Source organism: Mercenaria mercenaria, chromosome 6 (assembly GCF_021730395.1).
Source record: "Mercenaria mercenaria strain notata chromosome 6, MADL_Memer_1, whole genome shotgun sequence".
Classification (NCBI taxonomy): Eukaryota; Metazoa; Mollusca; class Bivalvia; order Venerida; family Veneridae; genus Mercenaria; species Mercenaria mercenaria.
In genome coordinates, this window is record NC_069366.1 from 40,995,406 (window position 1) to 41,021,577 (window position 26,172).

The 26,172-nt window shown below is 32.1% G+C and overlaps 1 protein-coding gene across 1 annotated transcript in view; it reads left to right on the forward strand.

The window, feature by feature from the left end:
• The first annotated feature begins 3,536 nt into the window (after window positions 1-3,536).
• Window positions 3,537-26,172, forward strand: part of LOC123550535 (uncharacterized) — a 112,642-nt gene continuing 90,006 nt past the window's right edge. The window contains exon 1 of the mRNA XM_045338968.2: window positions 3,537-4,665. Within this exon, the coding sequence (XP_045194903.2) occupies window positions 3,738-4,665 (928 nt within the window). The 5' untranslated portion in view covers window positions 3,537-3,737. The remainder of the gene's footprint in view (window positions 4,666-26,172) is intronic.

Below are 26,172 nucleotides of genomic sequence, written 5' to 3' on the forward strand. Positions count from 1 at the left end.
TGTAAATAAAATCAACGAAAGATTAATTGTAAGATTAATCAAAGAACTGTTTCATTTGACGGAATTTGCCCGGATATTGAAGTAATTAGCCGGAATGTTCAAGTCACTGTCAGCCCACTCAAGAATGCTCATCTCACGTCTGACTATAGCTCACCTGACTTTGGATTATTTCTGACATATAAAATATTCAGATTGTAACCTACAGGTCAATGCAAGCTTGACATATCTGCGTCAAAGCCTGTATTGATTGTCCAGTCAGAGAGAGAGGCTAATTTGCGATGAACTGCACCTGAGACGGACTAATTTTGCCATGAACTTTACCTATTTCTAACTTTCTGAAACAGAACAATTTGATAAATAGTAACGAATATTAACGAAAGTAGTCCACACACAAGCAAAGTACGCAGTCGTATTTTGACAGTGTTTAAAGCGAAATATACTGGACTTATTGTACAAAATATTCATAGATAGTGTCATATAAAGAAGAAAGTCCGTATAATCTCGTCCCTGGCAAAACCAGCATATTACATACATCTGCAAATAAAATACCAACATTTAACACCATTCTTGCCGCCGCCTTCGGATATGTCCAAAGGTAGGACTTGAATGGCTCATCGACAGACCCGTTTTATTGTCTTGGTATTATAATGAAATATGACATAAGAAATCTGCAAACGGTCAGTACTAGAGCCTGGGCTTTGATCTTGGCTTAGAAACATTACTTTATAAATCTTGTTTGGTTTAATGTAAGTGGGGCTTTGTTATGTGCAGGTGTCTAATACTTTTAGAGATTTTATCTATTTGTGCCATTGATAAGTAATTTGAATTAAATTGTCCATAACTAATTGGAACGACGACATTTTTGTCGCAGTCGCAATTATGCACTCGGCACTAAGACCTGCATGACAAGTCAACATACCTTAAATGGGCGTAAGAAGAGAGTTGTGTTGTTTGTCTGTGCAAAATGTAACCAATCAAAGTGTTTAAATGATCCAATGGGGCTAAAGGGATTGAATATATGTCTCGCAATTTTCTTAAAAAATATATGGACATTAAACAATAAATGTCAAATAATTTAGTTGTCTCCTTTATTTGTTTTAATGTCATTTTTTACCAGTTCCAAATGATCGCTAATCAAAGTTCAATGCATTATTCACAATTTTAATTGTAAACTGCATATACATTATGACAGAGAGAATGTTTGTTTAAAGTCCAGTGATTAATCCTTTTTTATTTTTATTGTAATCAGCAGACTAGATTGCAGTTTGCAATTTGAAACGCGAACTGTGGACCAGTTTGCAGTTCGCAGTTGGAAACGCGAAATGCGAACTACAGACTAATTATGAAAAGCATTCTTGTCCGCAATGCGCTGGACAGTGCTGATCAGACTGCACTTTGGAATTTGAATCGTAAAGTAGCCCAGTTTACAGTTTGCAATACGAATCCCGAACTGCAGACCAGTTTGCTGTTCGCAATTCGAATCGCGAACTGCAGACCAGTTTGCAGTTCGCAATTCGAAACGCGAACTGCAAACTACAGACCAGTTTGCAGTTCACAATTGGAAACACAAACTGCGAACTATAGACCAACTGTGAAATGCATTCTTGTCTGCAATGCGCAAGAAAGTGCTGATCTGACAGCACTTTGAAATTTTTATTGTAATCAGCAGACAAGATTGCAGTTTGCAATTTGAAACGCGAACCGCGGACCAGTTCGCAGTTGGAAACGCGAATTGAGAACTGCAGACTAATTATTAAATGCATTCTGGTCCGCAATGCGCTGGACAGTGCTGATCAGACTGCACTTTGAAATTTGAATCGTAAACTGCAGATTAGTTTGCAGTTCGCAACACGAATCGCGAACTGCAGACCAGTTTGCAGTTCGCAATTCGAAACGCGAACTGCAGACCAACTGTGAAATGCATTCTTGTCTGCAATGCGCAGGACAGTGTTGATCAGACTGCACGTTGAAATTTGAATCGTTAACTGCAGACTAGTTTGCAGTTCGCAACACGAATCGCGAACTGCAGACCAGTTTGCAGTTCGCATTTCGAAACGCGAACTGCAGACCAACCGTGAAATGCATTCTTGTCTGCAATGCGCAGGACAGTGTAGATCAGACTGCACGTTGACATTTGAATCGTAAAGTGCAGACCAGTTTACAGTGCCCAGTTTGAATCGCGAACTGCAGACCAGTTTGCAGTTCGCGATTCGAAACGCGAACTGCGAACTGCGAACTGCAGACCAACTTAACTGATATCAGAAATACAGTTAAAATTTGCAGGTGTAAAATACGAAGGTCTCAATTTACAGCTGTAAAAATTTTACTGTTGAAAGTTACAGCTGTAAAATGGTCCTGTCTCAAAATTACAGCTGTAACATTTTTTGGAGGGAAACAGGAGTATTGTCAGCCATCCTTAATGCATTTTGGCGGGATATAACTGAAATTCACACGGACATCACATCTTGTAAAATTTTGGAATTTAAAGCAGTATAGAGTAAGTACAGATGTTTAATTATCTATTATAGTTGTAAAAGGACATGTATAAGTACATACATTAACTATTTACTCTATACTGGAAGCAGATAAGTTTAAAAGAAATAATTACAAGATTGTCATATGTTTTCATGACTGACAAAGGAAGTTTTATAAACAAGATCTGCATATGTTCTACTTTGTATCCTACTCTTGAATTTTGCTGTTGCTATACTGTAATCATACCACATATACTTCACGTACTAGATCATTTATTTTGCCATTTTCATAGTAATTCCTACCTTATCTAGATAATTGCAATTCATCCTAAAACTTTTTGCACCTCTACTTTCGTCCCTTAAAATAATGCTCTCTTTTTCAATACCTATATTTCTACACCTGTAACATTTGGGCATTTTTACAGCTGTAACTTTTTTTCATTTTACAGCTGTAACTTTTTCATTTGCATATTTCGAATTGTTTTACAGTCGTTTGACAGCTGTAAATTGAAATCTACAGCTGTAAGATCAATATTGTTATATAAAATATACAGGTGTAAATTTGGAATAAGCATGACTGTTATTTTGAACAAAAATACAGGTCTTTTACAGCTGTAAAATTTCGTACAGGAATGTCTTATCCCGGAGTCAAAATCCATATAACTTTGTCAAACGTGGTAATGTTACAAAAATAAAGACGCCAATGTTGGTATCCTAAAACAACCGGTTCTAAGTTCCACATTTTATGATTCATTATATATTTTAAAATATGTAATTTATTACCTACCCCGATGTCTATCACTCTTGCCGTCAACCGTCGATTACCTTATCCAACCGCTGTCGTATTATTTGCGTACACGGGTGAGAAGAGGCGTCTCGGTCTTAATGGCTCTTCACATCAATATTGCATTCTTTTCGCAAGAGCACCTGAGCTAATAGGCGAGTTATCTCTCTACATGATTATTTCCTTTCTAAAAGCTAACGGATGACCCTCTAACTGGATATTATGATGTCGCGGTACTAGAAAACCATTTCATTTACTATTGATTATAATTCTGGAAAGCCACAGTGTGAAATTTTCTGGTAAAATTGTATAAAACATATTGGAAAACTGAACTTGTGACATTTTGTTCTCTGTATAAACAACAATTTTGCGATATTTCCGTCATTATTAGAGCTTTTTTTGTTGGATTATTTTTCAGGTACTGTTATAACATCTGAAAATTGAAGCAAAGTTATTACCGTTACGTAAATATTGAAGTAATGAGTTCTGAACGCGGTCGTGGTGTTTTAAATACTTTAAAAAATAAATTCAGTGAACTGAATATTTCAAGGGTGGACCAGGAATGTCATCGAAGTTCGAATTTGGAGAAAACAGCCGCAGATTATATACATGAAAATGAAATGCGTCTGAGATCATATTCTATGCCTTCACAAAATATCTTAGTAAAACCAATTCATTTGAAACATGCAGAGACGAACGTAGCGACATACGTCTTTGAAAAGGTAAAACATAAAACTATTCGACAGTCTGTAAAATACGACATGTGTGCAGTAAATAGCAATGAAAACGAATCTCTTTCAGAAGAGTACATATTGGATTGCTTACCTAGTGAAATAAGACCAAGAACGTCGAGCATGCCAAACCAAAATACTTGCCATAAGCCTACAAAACGGACTCTTCAGCGATCGCAGTTAAACCTCAATATAGTCAGTGTTTCCACTGACAAACCACCTTATTTGAAGGATAAGACAAGTAAGTGGGACCAACCTAAAACATTTGAAAACTTATACCTGGGTATGTTTTTCGAGGACGAAATGCGGACAAGAACCTCCAGTATGCCAACACGGTCTGTGTTCTCTAAACCGCGTATACATCACTTAAGACGGTCTCACCAAGACCTATTTACAAAACAGGAAACAGAAATGCATGGTGTCCGCTCATTTCAATTAAACACTAAAGGAAAAATTGTAAAACGGTCTGAATCAAGAAGTACGAGAAGCTCAAATAGTGAACATTCATTAGAAGATGATTCCCAGCTTGTCTGTAAAAACCTTTCTAGAAAGTCTAGCGTAACCCGTACGCATGATTTTCAGGTATTTGTGAAAGGTTTAACAGGTGTAGGAAAGACGGCGTTAATGCAGCAGTTTCTCACGGCACAGTACCTTGGGGGTTTTAATACAAGCTACGGTAAGTAATTCATATCCATATTGGATATATTTAAAAATCAGGGATTTTCGCATATAATATTAAGTGAACATACTTAAAATTCATATGCAAATTTACACGTTCTCATATTTTTACACGAAACCAGTCAGGGACCATCCTCTTTAACAATGCAATACAACAACAAAGATATTGTTGCTTTACCAGTAAGCATCCTTTTAATTGTAAGTTTTAAACCAATCTTTGCAAACCTTACAAACAAAAATAGGGTCAATTTTCATGACTTTATTAATTTCAAATTTTGAGATCTTTTAACACGGTTTTGGAGTGTTGAAAAAGCTAAATATTCTTCAACATTTTCGGTCTATGCACATAGCGTCATTAAGTGTACATGTATGGCAGGTTTGGAAATAAATAACGCTACGTAAGGAAGATATGTTTGCTTTGCATTTAGACATTATGTGACTGGGTAATTGTTTAACAGCTAAAGTAAAATACATGCATGAATAAACTGTTACTCGAAAGTTTCGCATTTCATGAGTGAACAAGAGCTCGCTCGACTATTCGACAATTTCCAAGTCAAACAAGGGGACATTACTCGGCAACATTTATGTAACTTAGTTATTTTATTACAGCTTATTACAAATTAAACTGATAACAACATGCGTGTAAAACTTCAATCAAATTTTCTTTGTCAAGTAAGGACCATAACTTGAAATAATTTCAATCAAGTGTTCTCTAACACGGTTATGAAAGAACGATGAGAATGTTTGTCTCCTGTGAAATTCAGCCCAAGTCCTGAGGTCTGTTACTTTAAAATGTAATTATTAAATAACAATTACATTGTGAAATGTTCAGTTGAATTACAATTACCGTTACATACATATTAACATTGTAATTAATTAAATTACATGCATACTAATTATACATCCGGTTAGAGGTGATACAGCCACCATGGGCTTCAGTATATTGTTCTATCAATTACGTGATTAAATCTCTCGATTTTGCAACTCTTTCTGACAGTTTTGAAATATTACTTTGTGTCCTAACCCTTACAGTGTAAGATTTAACTGTTTTACTGTACATAATTATACTAAATTTCAGAAATGTGTATCATTCAAAAGAACAATGTATAGATAATAAGAGCGGAATGCATGGAATTGCCGGTCATACTCTTCTAACTATGAAAACAATTCTTAAATGTAATAAGAATGTAGGTCGCCAGACACATGACCTCATGTATTATTTCTTATCTTGTTATGACAGCCGTCGACTAGCAAGTATTATATTAATCACTATGAGCAAGCATTCAATATTTCTTAAGTTTCAAATGAGGATATAATAACCGGATTTAAAGCCAGATTTATCACATTATGATATTTTCTTTCAAACTTGGGTATGATTAGGAACGTATAGAATATGGGAAGGAGGGATGAGTTATTGTCATTGATGCAATCACATTTTTGTCAAATCCTTGAATTGAAACTAACTTATAATATATTTTTAGTTGCAGAAGGAGTTCGTCGAATATGTTTATTGTTGCGAGCGAAGAGAAAAATATATTTGTTTTTTTTTTGTGATTCTAATATCAGTCCTGGAATCTCTTTGGATTCCAGGCCACATGGTAGAAGGGGACAACCAATGTTACCCTTAAGTCGTTACTCACTGACGCACTCACTCACTCACTCACTCATTCAGACCAAAATTTTATACATGTTGAGACTAAGGCCAGACTATTTGTCTGTTGTCAAGCTGGAGCTAGAATACTATTTAAAGGGAAAGGAAATGATTTAAGAAATCCTAGCAGACGAAATTAACATAACATAAATTAATTTTGTCTGCTAGGATTTCTTAAATAATTTAAAGAAGTGAAATAATCTTTAAAATCGGCTTAAAAATTAGAAACTTATAAGTATTTAAACATTTGATTAAAATGGCCGCCATTTTGCCATTTTGTTTCCATGGCAACAAAAAACAAAATTAAAATTCTAGATACATATTTGAACTGTATTACTTATATCTGTAAGTTAATTTCTCTACTTTTTCCAGCTACAATAGAAAAAAAAACATGTTGTACTCTTACACTCAAGAAACATATATTGTTAATCTATTTAAAAGGTTATTTGCTAAATAAAGAATTCAGCAGTGTGTAAATGACGTCATAAACACACTAAATGGCTGCCTCTATGAACAGCAATTTTCTTAAATTTCCATTGCTACATCTTTATCAATAGTGGTCCGATTTTAAAAATTATTTCAGCGTTATGAAAGGCTTGAGGATTGCTTTCATATAAAATTAGCTATTAATTGTCAGACATTCCTTGCCCTTTAACTTTTCTGCCACTGTCCACATACCCGACAATTATTTTACTAAACTTAACATTAAAATGACCTCAGCATCTCTTATAGATACAGGAAATGTTTCCAGTAAGATCTGCTTAGGTTCTGCCATGTCCTCGGAAATATAATGGAAAAATCCGAAACAACCCAGACTTTGAAATAATGTAAACACCCTGTTTATCGCTGTTAGTAATGGAACTTTCTGCAAAACTATAAATATAAATAACTTATTGACATATATGATGTCTCACAACTAGGACAGGCTTTTCAGTAAACAATGAGAATAATAGAGTGAAAAAATGTAATGTCATTAAAAGTATCCTCACTTTCTAATTTTACTGAGCAACTTTCATTGGAAATTGTACCATGCATTTCTTTCTGTAATGTATTTTCAATTTGATTTTCACTTTGTAGTGTACTTTTAACTGGTTGAACATTGCTGTGAACATTGCTGTGATTTTCTAAACTTTTTTCTAAGCGTTCTAAACTTGCCTGCACGCTGACAGGACTTACTGCCTGTACAACAGGACTTCCTGCCTGCACGCTGACAGGGCTTGCTGCCTGTAAAACAGAACTTCCTGCCTGTACACTGACAGGACTTGCTACCTGTACACTTACAGGACCTTGCCTCTCTCTGAAAATCACTGCCCTTCGTGCCTCTGCCATCACGTGGCATGGTTGCCTGTAATGAAAACAATCACATACTGTAGAACTTTGAACAAAATATCGCAGTCAAGTACATGTTACATAAAACAAAACTAGAAATGTGTCCGTAGGTGATAGGATGCCCACACCTTAAACCTTGTCTTAACTGATAAAGGTAGGTTAACCAGACCAGAGTAAGAAACTGACCTTCATCTTCTCAGAATAACATGTAGTAAACAAGCGGAAGCTACAAACTTTTTGAAATTATCTATGTCCAAGAGCAAATAACTCCAGTAAAAATTGCATATTATGCAACTTACAATTGCTGCCACTGTGCAAATGTCCCTGGAAGAAGTCTACTCCAATTACTTGCTGGAGCTGGTTTCTAATTCTTCTTTAAAGAGTCTCTCTCTCGTGTAAAATATCTAAGCTCTGTGTTAACCTCTCTATTAGTTTGTGAGTCCTTGCCCAGTTATTATTGTAAAACAAGTGACCCCTGGGGCGGGGTCTCTTTTCACCCCAGGAGCATAATTTGAACAATCTTGTTAGAGAACCACTAGGCAATGCTACATATCAAATATCAAAGGCCTAGCCCTTGAACTTTCAGACAAGAAGATGTTTAAAGTTTTTTCCCATATAAGTCTATGTAAAATTTGTGTGTGTTTTATGCTATTGATCTTAAATGTCAATAAATAAATAAATAAATAAACTTGGGACTCCCAGGGTAGGACCTCTTTTCTCCCCAGGGGCATAATTTGAACAATTGTGGTAGAGGACCACTTGGCAATGCCACATACCAAATATCAAAAGCCTAGGTCTTGCAGTTTCAGGTAAGATGATTTTTAAAGTTTTTTCCTATATAAGTCTATGTAAAACTTGGGACCCACTGGAGGGGGCATCTTTTCACCTCAGTGGCATAATTTGAATAATCTTGGTAGAAGACCACTAGGCAATGCAACATACCAAATATTAAAAGCCTAGACCTTGCAGTTTCAGCCAAGAAGATTTTTAAAGTTTTTTTTTTCTATATAAGTCTATGTAAAACTTGGGACCCCGAGGGTAGGGCCTCCTTTCACCCCAGGGTAATAATTTGAACAATCTTAGTAGAGGACCACAAGGCAATGCTACATACCAAATATCAAAGGCTTAGGTCTTGTGGTTTCAGACAAGAAGATTTTTAAAGTTTCTTTCCTATATAACTACCACCGGGATGGGGCCTCTTTTCACCACAAGGACATAATTTGAACAATCTTCATAGAGGACCAGTAGATGGTGTCACATGCCAAATATAGAGGCTCTACGCCTTGTGGTTTGGGAGAAGAAGATTTTTTAAGTTTTTCCTTTCGGTTGCCATGGCAACCAGAGTTCCGTGTGGAATTCAATTCTTTGAACAATTTTGAAAGGGGGTCACCCCATGGTCGTTCCTGTGAAGTTTAGTGTAAATCTGCCCTGTGGTTTTGAAGAAGAAGATTTTTTTTTAGAAATTGTTGACGGACGGACGACACACGACACACAACGCACAACTGACATCGAGCGGTCACAAAAGCTCACCTTGAACCTTTGGCTCAGGTGAGCTAAAAACATTAGACTATATTAAAGGTGGAATGTATTTAAACATAATTACCTGTCAATTGTGACATACATAATTTTAGTGAACATATTAGAACTAGATTTACTAACTCGTTTCGTATCATCCCCAGTACAGCTTTTATTATATCATAGTAGGTTGTTTCCCTTGAAAGTAACCGTTTCCCGATTGAATAAACTTTGAGCGATAGATTATATAGGAAAACTATTTTCGATGGTTAATTTCAAATATTTCTTTATATTTGTGAATGTTTTAGCAGATATGACATTATGCATCAATTTCTCCTCTTCTATTTGATGTAAAAATATTTATTCTAACTGAATATCTTCTTGCTTCCAATCTTGTTTTAAAAGTATCACCATCACTTACATTGAGATCACTAAACCTTACAATTTCTTTCACTTTAGAGGCAAATAAAGCATGTATTTCCAAATATGACAACTTATTAGCACATATGTAGGTGTTCCTGACTTTATGAAGATTATGACTTAAAAAAGATAAAAAGCTTCTTGCTTCCATTTAAAGTCACTAAAAACCGGCGGTTTTGTAACTTACGCGGTGTTGATTTACAGAACTACAAATACCAGCAATTGACAATTCTATCCAGGGATATAAAATGATAACGTTCATAATAAATTGTGTCAGATTATGGAAAAGAGTGTTATCTTATTTGTTATTTCGGTGAACAGTAAATGTTATGAGTGGGGAGCGGAATTGGTACATTTATGTAAATAAAAGATACAACGTGAATTCCACAGATGTAAAATTCAGAGGAAAATAACAAACAAGCAATCCTGTTTGGGTGGACGGATAGCTCAGTAGTTTGCACACTGGCCTTCCAATCCTGAGGTCGGGGGTTCGATACCCGGCAGCTACTCGGAAAATTCAGAAACGCTTTTCAGTGTTTCCCACCCAACTAGAGGTGTACTGGTCAGGAACCCAGGCAATCCTTGCGTGTATCAGTGCTATACACTGGGCACGTTAAAGAACCAGGCTATTCGAAACGAGCTAGGCTAAGTTAGCCGGACAAGCCTGTATCTGATTTCTGATCTCTCTGTCGTGGGGGCTTTGTCTCACTCTGTCCCTCTGGTCAGATCGCTCTGTGTCTGTACTAGTAGCGGATGAATTATGCTCCCTGTGTGGCTGCATTTGAACTATGTAAAGCGCCTTTGAACGTGAAATTGATCATGAAAATGGCGCTATATAAATCCGGTATAATAATAATAATAATAATACCATGCCCATTTTAGCTAGGATAAACCAAGGTTGAATAAATAACGGTATCACATGCCTAGAGGTTTATAAACTAAGCAATACGGTATCTGACATAAAGTGCCATTCCTGTTTGCGCTGATTTTACAGTTCAATCATGAAATAAAATTTACCTGAGCAATAATGACTGTTTTGCATGCTTTTCACGAACAAAACCGTGAGAAAAATGAAAGTTGCACTGAGGTCTAGATATTGCCACTGTACACACTCATGGAAAGCATGCTTTTATTTATTTTTTATACAACTGTTCTATTGTTCTCTGCGGGTTTGTAACCAAAATGAATACCTACATACCATACCTGCGCACGTGCACAGGTATCATACCATGCCTGCGCCCGTGAAAAGAATGTTAGATGAGTTCAAACTGTAATGTTTATTTAATGCCATTTTATTGTCCGTAAGTATTGACCTAGCACTCATGAATATTCCGTATATTTTCCGTAAATTATTTCTCGGTGGCTGAAGCTAAATACCGATATAACTATATTATATTTCTTTATAATTTTCACAGTGTCACATGAACAAATAGCTGTTGGGACAAAATGTTTAGTTTTCAATTTCGGTATTGGACCATTTTCCCCCCAAATTTTATCGGCAAACTAAACAGATAGAAATATTGCCACACTCATCTGATCAACCTTGAAAGAATAACCGTTATGGAAAATGTTGAATGAAACATCTTTAAAGTGTCTTAGATAAAAAGACAAAGTACTTGTAACCAGCATTTCCAGAAAATGATTACTACAAAAGAAAAAAAAACAGACAGAATCGTGAAATATGTGACGTAGATATTGTAAGAATAAAAGTAACATCGATAACAACATTACATTGAATTAAAAAATAAAACATAAATAGATAAAAATGGTCTGAGTGATTTTGAACTCGTGGTAACGTGCGTTGCAGTCAGACAACTACCACTACGCCAAAGTGTCACTGGTTATTTATATTGGTTATTTCAGGATACAAATATTTCGTAAAATAACGGAAACCCCCGAAAATATTGGCGAGTGCTATCTTTGTCAGGTACCATTAACAAATGTATACTTATTGTTTTCATACATTGTATATTTTGACCTTTGAATTACGATCGTCATGTTTTCATCTGCAATAAGCTTGAAATACATTCACGGCTCAATACTCGAAATCAGACTAAACAGGGAGGAGTAGATGATGACGATGATGATGATGATGATGATGATGTTGAAGACGACGACTACGACGACGACGACGACGACGACGAAACCGTAAATGCAGAGCCCGAAATAAAGTTTATCACGAAAAATGTTTTATAAACACGGAACCAAAGTGTGAAGTTGTGCATGAAAAAGATTTAAAAAAAAAAAACAACAAAAAAAACCAATGACTTTTCCTTCAGTTAAACAGATAAAACAGACGATACTATTTTCGGATACATATTTGTTAAATCACTTCATGTGAACGTGAACTTCAGAATGTGAAATATTAAAGTTAGGGAGAGCGGTAGCAGAGACCATACTGGTGCGTTGTTTGTTTTTCTGTAAAATCAAACAGAGAAAAACTCGGCTATCAAAAATGCATTTACATTGGCGTATTAAGCAGAACGTTCATAAACTTTTTAAATATCATTTTACGTTGTTCAATTTACCTGCTGAAGTTAAAGTAATTCCCACAATCATTTTTTTCTGACTGGGGGGAGAAAATACTTATTAATAAAACTAACAAATTAATATGACGTTGTGTAAGTCAGTTACTTACCTCTTAGATCGGTGTTAATGAATTAAAAATACCCGCGGTCGTGCGGTAACACCTCGAGCGCTAAGCGCTCTCGGTGTCACGATTCGCACGAGCGCGAGTATTTTCAATTCATGAACACCTCCTACTCGTATAGTAACCTACACAAACAATAATTCCTCGTTGGCCGATCTGGCTATACTTTTTCGTCGGGAGTTTGATTACCAGACCCGTATTATTTTTTTTCAATACGATTCAACGAAACCAACACGAGTTGGTTAATCTAGTACTAACTTGTTCACTAACTTATATATCTTATATATGTCACTGTTAACACGTAATTATGTTTAAATACGCCTCGTCTTTAATATGATCTAATGTTTTTTAGGCTTTCGTGAATGAAACAGAAACCAGAGAAAAACAAACTTACACGAAGTGTATAAATTAAATGAAAAAAAAATTGTACGGATGCAAGGTTCGAACCATCAAAACTATCACTACAAAATGATTACATGTCTACCCACTCATCCTACTGCGTCATCAAGCGAACTATTGAACTTACAGTACTTCCTATATCTTTTGTCTAAGTACTGATTGTTTATTTGCATGTTGCTAAAAATAAAAACGCCATAATACTGTGCGGTACTTATACTTTAAATGTTGTTTTTTTTTTCGAAATATTTGGCCGTCTCTTTATGGCGGACTTTAAAATTTCAAAAGACAAGGATATAAATTTATCTATATGTATTTATTTCCTGTTACATGAAAACACAAAATCCGTTACATCGTAAGCTAACATAATGTTTTTATATGCTTTGACTGAAATGTTTTACGTTTTTAACAGAGATAATCTTTCTATATGAATCATTTTAAGTAACAGAAGTTATATTTTTTCCAATGTATTGCCCAAAGCAATACCACGATCAATGCAAAATATATGAAAGTGAATTATTAAATATACGACTTTAGCTAATATAAGGGAGACAATCCAATCAGGGGGGAGTGCTTTAAAACAATCGATAATCAAGGGAGAGAAAACTCGATATTTCTCATCATAAGCTGGCCATGTTAAATACAGTTTTAAAGACAAAATTTAACGTGTCTGGGAATCGAACTCACGACGAAAAATTATAATACGAATACCGTAACCGCTCGGCCAAAGAGAAACCACTGACTGCATCGTAAACGTACCAAGTGTACTGACTTCATTTTATGTTATTGTTTGTTTATATTTCAAAACGTCATAATATTGTGCGATACCTATACGTGTGCTCTCTATTGATAAGGTTATTTTCTCTCGCTGTCACGTGATGTTTGCTAGGAATTCCGTTTTTTGTTGTTTTTTTTATAAACCAGGAAACCCTTATCAGAATATTTATCTTAAATTTGTTAGGAAAACAACGATTTTCAGCACAGAATTTGATGAAAAATACATTGTTAGAACATCGAATATGCAGCATATAGCTGAATATAGCAACAATAATAATAATTATAATAATAATAATAATAATAATAACTTTATTTTCTGAAGGTGACATACTAAGTGTACAAATACAGATATTTTACAACTTATTTCCAGTATGGCCTTCAACTGATATACATTCACACATACACACAATCATACAGTCAGTTTATAATTTAACATTTATACAAAAATACACATATCAGAATTACTTAAATTTTCTCCACAAACACGTCTCAAATTAAAGAAGTCTTAAATAAACGTAATGTAACAAAAACTATGTTTTAAAAGAATTACCATGCGTCACAAAGATTATACATGACAATTAAGATACATACAAAAAAGAAAGTCTGTCCCATAAGATAATAAACAGTTCCAGATTTGAATAATAAGATAGTATGAATATTATTATTATTGGAAACGAATACAGTAACATCAATTCAACAAAATTCTTGTAATTACAAGTAATTAATTGCTAAAAACTATTGTAACAAGAGAAAATTCTTTAAATTATGCTTGAAAGTAGTTATATTATTATTATGAAGTTTAATGTAAGAAAGAAGTGAATTCCATATGTGTGCAGCTTTGTAGCTAAATGTTTGTTTCAGGTAGTTTGTTTTAGGTTTAACAATAGAAAGATCCATGTTTTCGATTGAGCGCAGACTGTAATGATCATTATGAACAAAATGTAGTAAATCTGAAATGTATATAGGACAATCTCCTGTTTTACTTTTGTACACTAATAATGAAATATGGTATTTGCACCTGTTCTCAAAAGACAGAAGTTTTTAAATTGGATATTTTTAAATCTGACACCACGATGTGTGGGTTAGTCGATTTAAAACTCACAAGTGCATTTGAACGGGCTCGTACAATGATGAAGTCACAGCGTTATTTGTACAAAGTATACTGCATTTACGTACAAACAAACTGGCCGTGTCCTAACGAAAAGTAATTATGGTATCATTATATTCAGATTTGATTTTACAAGTGTACTACGTAATGTTAACAAATTTAAGAGCCAATGCCATTAAAGTTGGTGTCTAAACATTATGGGTAACCCTGTAAACTCGTCTGTTGCTTTTCACAAGGTAGTTTCACGTAGTACATTTTCTCTAACTGAATTAATTTATTTTAAAGAAAAGGTTGCACATGTAGAATGTAAGAAAATATAGCCCGCCCGTGAGAGTGCAGATCTATTGATCGTGGGCTTTGAGTCTGATCCCCGGGTGAGCCGTATCTCCCTGACTATTTGACAGTGTGTCTGAAAAAACTATTCAATGTCTCTTGAAATGCATATGAATGAATTTAAACTTAACGGATATAAAAATAAAAAAGAAGAAGAGTTGTATTAAATTTAGATTGCTGAATTTATTTCTTTACGTGCGTTTTTTTAAAGATTTTTTTCAATAAGTATATTATATAAATGGCTAATAGAAATATAGATAATAATATTTCAACAAAACTATCTTGTACTTTAGGAAGAATATGGAATGAAGGAATAATACAAGAAAAAAATTTATATAAAAAAGTAAGGAAAAATAGAAACGTTATTAAATCAAAGCTTGAATCAATTAACCAGTGAAAATTTAAAAAAAAAGTAAGGAAAAATAGAAACGTTATTAAATCAAAACTGAATCAATTAACCAGTGAAAATTAAAAAAAAAAAAGTAAGGAAAAATAGAAACGTTATTAAATCAAAACTGAATCAATTAACCAGTGAAAATTAAAAAACAAAGTAAGGAAAAATAGAAACGTTATTAAATCAAAACTGAATCAATTAACCAGTGAAAATTTTAAAAATAAAGTAATTGATAGATTGGAAAATGTTATAGATCCTTATCTTTTTGAAAAGAATATAGATTTATTCGTACGGGATTGTGGTTGTTTATAAACAGAAAAGCAAAATAATGAAATATTATGCGATTGCCCCAGACCAAGACCAAATAATCATCGAAACAATCCTAAAAAGATAATTGCAACCGATTGTGACACTAATGAAGAAAAAACATACAAAAGTATTTACGAAGCATCTAAAGATCTTGATATTAATTCTGGGTTAATACAAATGTGCTGTGAAGGGAAAAATAGAGTAAAAAGTGGAATATCAAAAATTAATGGAAAAAGATACAAATCTAAATATTTTATTTCTTCTTAAACTTTATTTTTTAATTTTTTGGTTAAAGATTTTTTTTTCTAAATATAATATAGAGATGGCTGAAAGAGAAATTGAGAGGTCTTTAAATCAATACAATTAGAAATTTGAAATTAAAATTACATATAGACAAGATCCAAAAAATCAATTATATTTAAATATAGAAGACTCATTTGATATTCTTAAATCTGAACTTAAATAAAAAGGTATAAAAATAAATGTTGTTTTAAAAATAACTTTTGCGAAAATTAGTAAACAGATACAATATATAAACCAGATTATTTTCAATCAAAGGCTTTAATTATTATTAACACAAACGAAATAAAAAACACTTTACGCCAAGCTTTTGATGAAATAATAAATAGAATTGGTAATTGGATTTTAAAAGGAAGTGGCTGGAGAATAGAATCAGTTGATGCTCATTATATAAACAGATATAAATATAATCCATTAACTGTTTCAAGTTATTTAGAATTACCAAAACCATTACAAAATTCAATGAAAAGATTAATAAATATAAAGAATGATGATAATGAATGTTTTAGATGGTGTCATTTAGCTTATAAATTTCCTGTTAAAAAAGATCCTCAAAAAGTTTCAAAATATAAAAAAGCATATAGAAGAACTCAGTTATAAAGGAATAAAATTTCCTGTAACATTAAATCAAATACCTAAAATAGAAACTCAGAATGATATTTCATTTAATATATTTGGTTATGAAGATAATAATGTTTCCCCATTATACATTTCAAAATATCAATATGAAGAACACTGTGACATGTTGCTAATTAAGTCCCTGGGAGCAGAAAGCTCACATAAGATAACACATTATGTTTGGATAAAAGACTTTAATAGATTAATGTTTAAAAAAACAAAATATCAACATAAAAAACATTTTTAGGTCATGTTTACAATGTTTTTCACAAGAAAGAATATTAAATGAACATATACCAAATTGTTTAGCTATTAATGGTGTTCAAGCTGTAAAAATGCCAAAAGAGGGAAGTAAAGTACATTTTAAAAATTATCATAAAGGCTTAGCAGTACCATTTGTAATTTATGCTGATTTTGAATCAATAACTAAGAAAGTATTAACTGCTGTACCGTCACCTGAATCTTCATTTACTGAACCATATCAAAAACATATAGATTGTGGTTACGGTTATAAAGTTGTTTGTTGTTATGATAATAAATATACTAAACCAACACACGTTTACAGAGGTCCAAATGCAGTTTATAAGTTTATTGAAAAAAATGCTTGAGGAAGAAGAGTATTGTAAGGAAATATTTAATGAAAACTTTTACAAAGATTTGAAAATGTCTAAAAAAGATGAAGCTTTATTTAAAAAACAAACTTCTTGTCGTATTTGTGGAAAAGAATATGAGAAAAAATGAAAATCTAAATGAGGATGGACGTGATTCCCTGGGAGCTGGAAGCTCACACATCAGTCCCCAAGGGCTAACGCCAGTAAGAGATCATTGTCATATAACAGGAAAATGTAGAGGAAGTGCTCACTCAGAATGTAATATTAATTTTAGACTAACACACAAAATTCCTGTTATTTTTCATAATTTAAGAGGTTATAATGGTCAGTTTATTATGCAAGAACTTGGTAAGTTCAAAAAAGAAATTAATGTTATTCCTAATAATATGGAAAGATATATGGCATTTATGGTAAATGATTCGATTTTTATAGAAAGTTTTCAGTTGATGTCTCAACCATTAGATAACTTAGTAAAAAATATTCCAGAATTTAAGTACACTTCTCAAGAATTTAAAAAAGAAAAAACTGAATTATTAAAAACAAAAGGTATTTATCCATATGATTACATGGATTCATGTAATAAATTCAAAGAAACAGAATTACCTCCTAAAGAAGAGTTTTATTCAATTTTAAACAAAACGCATATATCTGACAATGAATATGAGCATGCTAAAAATATTTGGAATAAATTTAAAATTAAAACAATGGGAGAATATTATGATTTATATTTAAAAACTGACGTATTACTTTTAGCTGATGTTTTTGAAAATTTTAGAAAACTATGCTTGGAATATTATAAACTTGACCCTTGTCATTATTTTAGTAGTCCTGGTTTAGCTTGGGATGCAATGTTAAAAATGACTGGAATAAATCTGGATTTAATAACTGATATTGATATGTATCTTTTTATTGAAAAGGGACTGAGAGGAGGAATAAGTTATATAGCTAATCGTTACAGCAAAGCAAACCATAAATATATGAAAGATTATGATCCAGAATTAGAAACTAAATACATTATGTACCTCGACGCCAATAACCTTTATGGTTGGGCCATGTGTCAACCTTTACCCTCTGGAAATTCTAAATGGGTCACTGAAAAACAATATAATAAATTAATTGCAAAAGGTAAACTAACTTTATAATTTAATGTGATCTTGAATATCCAAAAGAACTGCATGATCTTCACAATGATTATCCTTTAGCTCCTGAAAAGATACTCATTCAAGATCAATGGCTTTCAAATTATAGTAAAAATATTAAAACAAAATATGAAGTAGGAAAAAGTAATGTAAAACATTAATTCCAACTTTAATGTGGAAACAAAACTATGTTGTTCATTTTAAAAATCTTGAACTTTATACACAGTTAGAATTAAAAATAACAAAAATACACAGAATATTAACTTTTGATGAAAGTCCTTGGTTAAAAGGAAATATTGATTTTAATACTCAAAAAAGATCTAAAGCAAAGAATTCTTTCGAAAAAGACTTTTTTAAACTCATGAACAACTCTGTATTCGATAAGACGATGGAAAATTTACGTAAAAGAATCAATATTAAATTAACACATGATCAAAATCTTTTATTGAAATGTAGCAAAACCTTCATTTATTAGTTCAACAATGTTTAATAATAATTTGTTTGGTATTCATAGAATAAAAGAAAGTTTATTATTAAACAGACCTTGTTATGTTGGAATGTGCATTCTAGATTTATCAAAATATTTAATGTAATTTTTTTATTATAATTACATTAAGGGAAAGTATGAGGGTAATTGTAAATTACTATTCACTGACACTGATTCATTGTGTTATGAAATAAATACTAAAGATGCATATGAGGATTTTTATAAGGACAAAGATTTATTTGATAATAGTGATTATGATAGTAATTCAAAATTTTATTTCGATAATAATAAACAAGGGGACCAAGATGGCCCTAGGTCGTTCAACTGAGAAATACACCATAACACACTATAATAGTGTAAACATGTTTGACCTAGTGATTTCATGGAAAAATATATTCTGACCAATTATCATTAAAATTGGAGCACAAAAATATTGAGTATAAATAAGTATTTTCTTTGATTTGATCTAGTGACCTAGTTTTTGACCCCAGATGACCCATATTTGAACTTGACCTAGATTTCATCAAGGCTATCATTCTGACCAAATTTCATGAAGATCAGTTGAAAAATACAGCCTCTATCGCATACACAAAGTTTTACTTTGATTTGACCTAGTGACCTGCTTTTTGATCTTAGATGACCCATATTCGAATATGACCTAGATTTCATCAAGATAATAATTCTGGCTTAATTTCAGGAAGATCAGTTGGAAAATATAGCCTCTATCACATATAAAAGCTTTTCCTTTGATTTGACCTAGTGACCTACTCTTTGACCCCAGAAGCCCCATATTCGAAACTGACCTAGATTTTATCAAGGCAATCATTCTGACCAAATTTCATGAAGACCAATTGAAAATACAGCCTCTATCACATACACAAGGTTTTTCTTTGATTTGACCTAGTTTTTGATCCCAGACTACCCATATTGGAACGTGACCTAGATTTCATCAAGGCAACCACTCAGACAAAATTTCATGAAGATCAGTTGAATTTTTTTTGCCTTTATTGCATAAACAAGGTTTTTCTTTGATTTGACATAGTGACCTAGTTTTTGACCCGAGATGACCCATTTTTAAACTCAGCCTAGATTTTATCAAGGTTATTATTCTCACCAATATTCATGTAGATCAATTGAAAAATACAGCCTCTATCGCATACACAAAGTTTTTCACTGATTTGACCTAGTGACCTAGTTTTTGATCCGAGATAACCCATTTTCGAACTCGGCCTAGATTTCATCAAGGCAATCATTCTAACCAATATTCATGAAGATCAATTGAAAAATACAGCCTCTATCGCATACACAAGGTTTTTCTTTGATTTGATCTAGTGACCTAGTTTTTGACCCGAGATGACCCATTTTCAAACTTGCCATAGATTTCATCAAGGCAATCATTCTGACCAATATTCATGAAGATCAATTGAATAATACAGCCTCTATTGCATACCCAATGTTTTTCTTTGATTTGACCTAGTGACCTAGTTTTTGACCCGAGATGACCCATATTCAAACTCTGCCTAGATTTCATCAAGGCAATCATTCTAACCAATATTCATGAAGATCAATTGAAAAATACAGTCTCTATCGCATACACAAGGTTTTTCTTTGATTTGATCTAGTGACCTAGTTTTTGACCCGAGATGATCCATTTTCGAACTTGGCATAGATTTCAAAAAGGCAATCATTCTGACCAATATTCATGAAGATCAACTGAATAATACAGCCTAATTTTTGATCCCAGACTACCCATATTGGAACGTGACCTAGATTTCATCTAGGCAACCACTCAGACAAAATTTCATGAAGATCAGTTGAAATTGTTTTGCCTTTATCGCATACACAATGTTTTTCTTTGATTTGACCTAGTGACCTAGTTTTTGACCCGAGGTAACCCATTTTCAAACTCGGCCCCGATTTCATCAAGGCAATTATTCTGACCAATATTCATGAAGATCAATTGAAAAATACAGCCTTTATCGCATACACAAGGTTTTTCTTTGATTTGACCTAGTGACCTAGTTTTTGACCTGAGATGACCCGTTTTCGAACTCGGCCTAGATTTCATCAAGGTAATCATTCTGATCAAATTTCATGAAATTCAGTTGAAAAATACAGCCTCTATCGCATACACAAGCTAAATGTTGACGGACAGACGACAGACAGACGACAGACAGACAGACAGACGCCGGACATCGAGCGATCAGAAAAACTCACCTGAGCATTGCTAAAATGTAATTGGAAAATTCAAAGATGAAGCTGCCGGTATTCCCATTGTTGAATTTGTTGGATTAAGAAGTAAAATGTATTCATATTTATTAGAAAATGAAGTTAAGATTAAAAAATGTAAAGGAATTAAAAAACATGTTGTAAAGAAAACAAAAGTTCATGAAAATTATACAGATACCTTATTCAATTCAACCCAAACTAACCATACCTTTAAAGTTATTCGTTCTGATAAGCACAATCTTTCCAGTAATGTTATTAATAAAACATCTTTATCATGTTATGACGATAAAAGATATATTCTTGATAATGGTATTGATACATTAGCTTACAGAGCTTCAGCTCCTTATGAGCTTTAGCTCAGACCAATAATAGAACCATAAATTGTCAATTGAATATTCATAACGTTTAAACCATCTATATAAATAACATCACTCATTCTAAATTCATTAGCATAATTAATAGAAATAGATTCATTTTTTTCTGTTATTTTTTGCATCATATCCTTGAAGAACTTTATTTTCTTTGTTTTTTAATTCCAATTTAACATCCCCTTTATCTAATTTAATTGCATCTATAAGAATAATTAAAATGCAATTTTGTTTGATTGTTACATTATTATCATTTTGAACTAAACCAGGACTAGCATTTACAACATTCCGTTTAAATAATCCAGCAACATCTTCTGTTGCAGATGTTAAAAACAATGGAGGATTTTTTACTGTTTGTCTTTCTATTTTATTTACTTTTTCATTTATATTATTGAATATTGCCATTGTATAAAAAAACCAGTAATTAATTAACTAGATAGAATCTAACACAACTACCTGGTTCTATAGTAAATTTAACACCATGTTGTCCATTTGGTAAAATTTTAAATGTTGTTTCTTTGATTAAATTGATTTCATTTTTTTTCTTGAAAACCAATGTTGTAATTTTAGCCTCAGATGTGATATGCTCATGTCCGTTTCAAGGCAATTATTCTGACCAATATTCATGAAGATCAATTGAAAAATACAGCCTTTATCGCATACACAAGGTTTTTCTTTGATTTGACCTAGTGACCTAGTTTTTGACCTGAGATGACCCGTTTTCGAACTCGGCCTAGATTTCATCAAGGTAATCATTCTGATCAAATTTCATGAAATTCAGTTGAAAAATACAGCCTCTATCGCATACACAAGCTAAATGTTGACGGACAGACGACAGACGGACGACAGACAGACAGACAGACGCCGGACATCGAGCGATCAGAAAAACTCACCTGAGCATTGCTAAAATGTAATTGGAAAATTCAAAGATGAAGCTGCCGGTATTCCCATTGTTGAATTTGTTGGATTAAGAAGTAAAATGTATTCATATTTATTAGAAAATGAAGTTAAGATTAAAAAATGTAAAGGAATTAAAAAACATGTTGTAAAGAAAACAAAAGTTCATGAAAATTATACAGATACCTTATTCAATTCAACCCAAACTAACCATACCTTTAAAGTTATTCGTTCTGATAAGCACAATCTTTCCAGTAATGTTATTAATAAAACATCTTTATCATGTTATGACGATAAAAGATATATTCTTGATAATGGTATTGATACATTAGCTTACAGAGCTTCAGCTCCTTATGAGCTTTAGCTCAGACCAATTGTAGAACCATAAATTGTCAATTGAATATTCATAACGTTTAAACCATCTATATAAATAACATCACTCATTCTAAATTCATTAGCATAATTAATAGAAATAGATTCATTTTTTTCTGTTATTTTTTGCATCATATCCTTGAAGAACTTTATTTTCTTTGTTTTTTAATTCCAATTTAACATCCCCTTTATCTAATTTAATTGCATCTATAAGAATAATTAAAATGCAATTTTGTTTGATTGTTACATTATTATCATTTTGAACTAAACCAGGACTAGCATTTACAACATTCCGTTTAAATAATCCAGCAACATCTTCTGTTGCAGATGTTAAAAACAATGGAGGATTTTTTACTGTTTGTCTTTCTATTTTATTTACTTTTTCATTTATATTATTGAATATTGCCATTGTATAAAAAAACCAGTAATTAATTAACTAGATAGAATCTAACACAACTACCTGGTTCTATAGTAAATTTAACACCATGTTGTCCATTTGGTAAAATTTTAAATGTTGTTTCTTTGATTAAATTGATTTCATTTTTTTTTCTTGAAAACCAATGTTGTAATTTTAGCCTCAGATGTGATATGCTCATGTCCGTTTGTGTGATCACCCCGCCAACTAAAAGTAAAACGATCTAATTCTCTTCCAGAGTATTTAACGATAATGTTAACTTCAATTATATAATCCCCATCTTGTTGGACTTGAAAGACACTCTCTTTAAATCTTGGTGCATACATAAATTTATGATCTGTTTTAATAAAACTTTTATAATCTGTAATCTTATTAACTTGTATTCCAAATAATGCAAATAAATTTTTGGTATTTGATACCTTTTGTTGTAACTGTTTATCTTCAATATCATATAATCCTATATTAAGAAATGTTACATGTAGTTGTCTGCTATTGTAATATTCAAAAAGAAACACTTCACGTCTTACTTTTTCTAGTTCTTCTTCTGTTGCTTTATATTTATTTTCATGTTGAAGAATTACTTCAGCTAAATCATCAAATCGTTTTGTTGTAGCAACATCAGAAACAGACAAATTGTCAACATTTTTTATGTTTTAACTAATCGTGTTTCTTGTTTTAAAAAACATTTTTTACTTTTGTAATTTCTTCGGTATTAGTGGTAATTGCTTCAGTATTAGAGGTAATTGATTCTCCTTGTTTAACTGATTTTTCAACTACAAAGTCCAGTTCATTTTTATTTTTTTTCAATTTTATCATTAGATTCGTTAATATATTTTTGTAACAGACCTGTAAGTGTACTTAATTCCGTGTACTTTAAATTGTGACGTGTGTCAACAATACTAAGTCCCGAAGTTGTTTCTTCAAATTTTCTAAGTTAGAATTAAACTCTTTTCTAAGATTATCTAATGTTGTACCATGATCATCACCTCTTTGTGAAGCTGCCTTTTCCAGTTCAGATTTATATTCTGCAAGTTTATTTGAAAATGTGTCAATTAAATCTTGATTCTTTTTTATATGGTCAGTATTTAGTTTATTTATTTCTGTTCTGATTTCTAACTGATACATATTTTGTAACGTTTCTCAGTTTCAGTAATCTTGTCTTTTAATTCTTCATGTTTAATCATACTATCTTTTAATTCCTGAGTTTGCTTGTGTAAAATTTTTAAATTAGCCCGGAATACTTCTTTCAACTGACTATCTGTTAAATCAGATTTCTCGTCAAGTTCTTTAATAGAATCAACCATAGCTTTCATTTCTTTTTCAAATTTATCTCGTAACTCAACCATTAATGTTTCATTGTTTTTTAAGTCTTTTGTTAATTTTTCATTATTCTTTACTTCTGCTTCTAGTGTCTTTTTAATGCTTTTGTTATCTTCAAGATTATAGTCTTCTATTACACTTTGAATTTTTTAAAACACAAACCGTTTTGAAAGTGCATCACTGGGTTTATCTGGATTTCCTAAATTAATTATTTCATTACCTCCCATATCTAATGATCTGTTCATTGTGTTATCAAGTTCCTTATTTTTATGAAGATACGATTCCAATTCCTTTTTAAGTTTTTTAAAGTTTTTTTTTAGTTGCATAATCTCTTAAATCAATATCATATTTAACTTTACTTATACTGTCGGATTCACTTATTTGTTTTACACCATTAAAAACTCCCATCTATATAATTCCCGTAAAGTTTTTTCTTGAAAACTTCCTTGGTTTGTCAACATATAAGAAATCATATTTTTGTTTTATTGCATTAGCAAAAGAATCACGATCTATATTTTGTTCATTACAAATCATATCATTTTCCTTTTTACCTGGACTTTCAAACAAAATATATTGTGAACAGTTAATTCGGATATCTTTTGGTGTTTTATAGTAAGACTGACTTAAATAAATAACAGAACAGTTTTTGTGACGTCCTTGAATAAAGTATTTCGTTATTTCATTTTGAAACTTTTTTTCTTCACATATAAAATCATCAAATATTTCTACTTTTTGTTTATCTGATTCAAGGCTATTGCAATCAGTTATTTCATTATTAGAATATTCAAGTATTTCATTTGGATCTACTTTAATTCTTTTAGCAATTTCATTTAATTGGTCTATTAAATCCTGATATTTAGATTGTTCTAGGTTTTTAGCATACAGGTATAATTTATCATAATATATAAGAGGTTTTCGTAGCATATGCATTAATGTATTTGTTTTTCCTGATCCGGAAGATCCACATATTAACATTCTAAAACATGAATCTGGCATAAAAGAATAAGGTTGCTTAAAGTTATTAGATTTATTGTTTTTTGTATCATAATGAGGAATTTCCATTATATAATATTATTACATTATCTTACATTATTATATAAATGCAATCAAAACACAATGAAATAAGAATAAGAAAAAGCTTGGTCGGGCAAAAGGTAAGAGCTATTAGAGACGAAATAATGAGAAAAAATAAGAAAAGCTACTGGTCGAGAAATGTATAGTGAAATTTATGAACCAATTACAGAAGGATAGAAAGTCAAAAAGAAGAATTAAGTCAGTTAAAAGCATCGCCTGGAATCAAAGAGCAATTAGCGTTACTTCCAAAAAGGTTTGTTGATAAAAATACAAGAAGTAGAACAACAACAAAAATTGGCAGAGATATTGGAAGAATCACCGCCCCCGGAACTACAAGAACCATTAACAGCATTACTACAAAAACTAAACGACAAAGAGATTGGTAAAATACTGGAAGATTATGACAGAGTAAGAGGATTTGATACAATGGAAAAATATGAGGATGATAAAACAACTGAAGAATCAGAAGAAGAATTGGGGGCAATGCCAAAAGAATTTAAAGTTGATTTTAATAAAGACATTAATTTAGAACTTTTAGATTAAAAATAATATTTCACACCACAAGAAGTGTTTGACTTTTTTCACACTGAATCTGAAAATCCTGATGAAAAAATGACTAGGAAAGAAGTAGAGAATATCAAAAAAAGTATCAAAGAAAATAAGAAAAAATGGGTAATGAATCTGGTGCAATAAGTAGAATGAAAAATCCCACAGATTTCGATCTGAAGCAACAGGAAGTAATTATAGCTGAGTCAGATAATTATAAAAGATGTAGAAAAGTGATCAATGATAT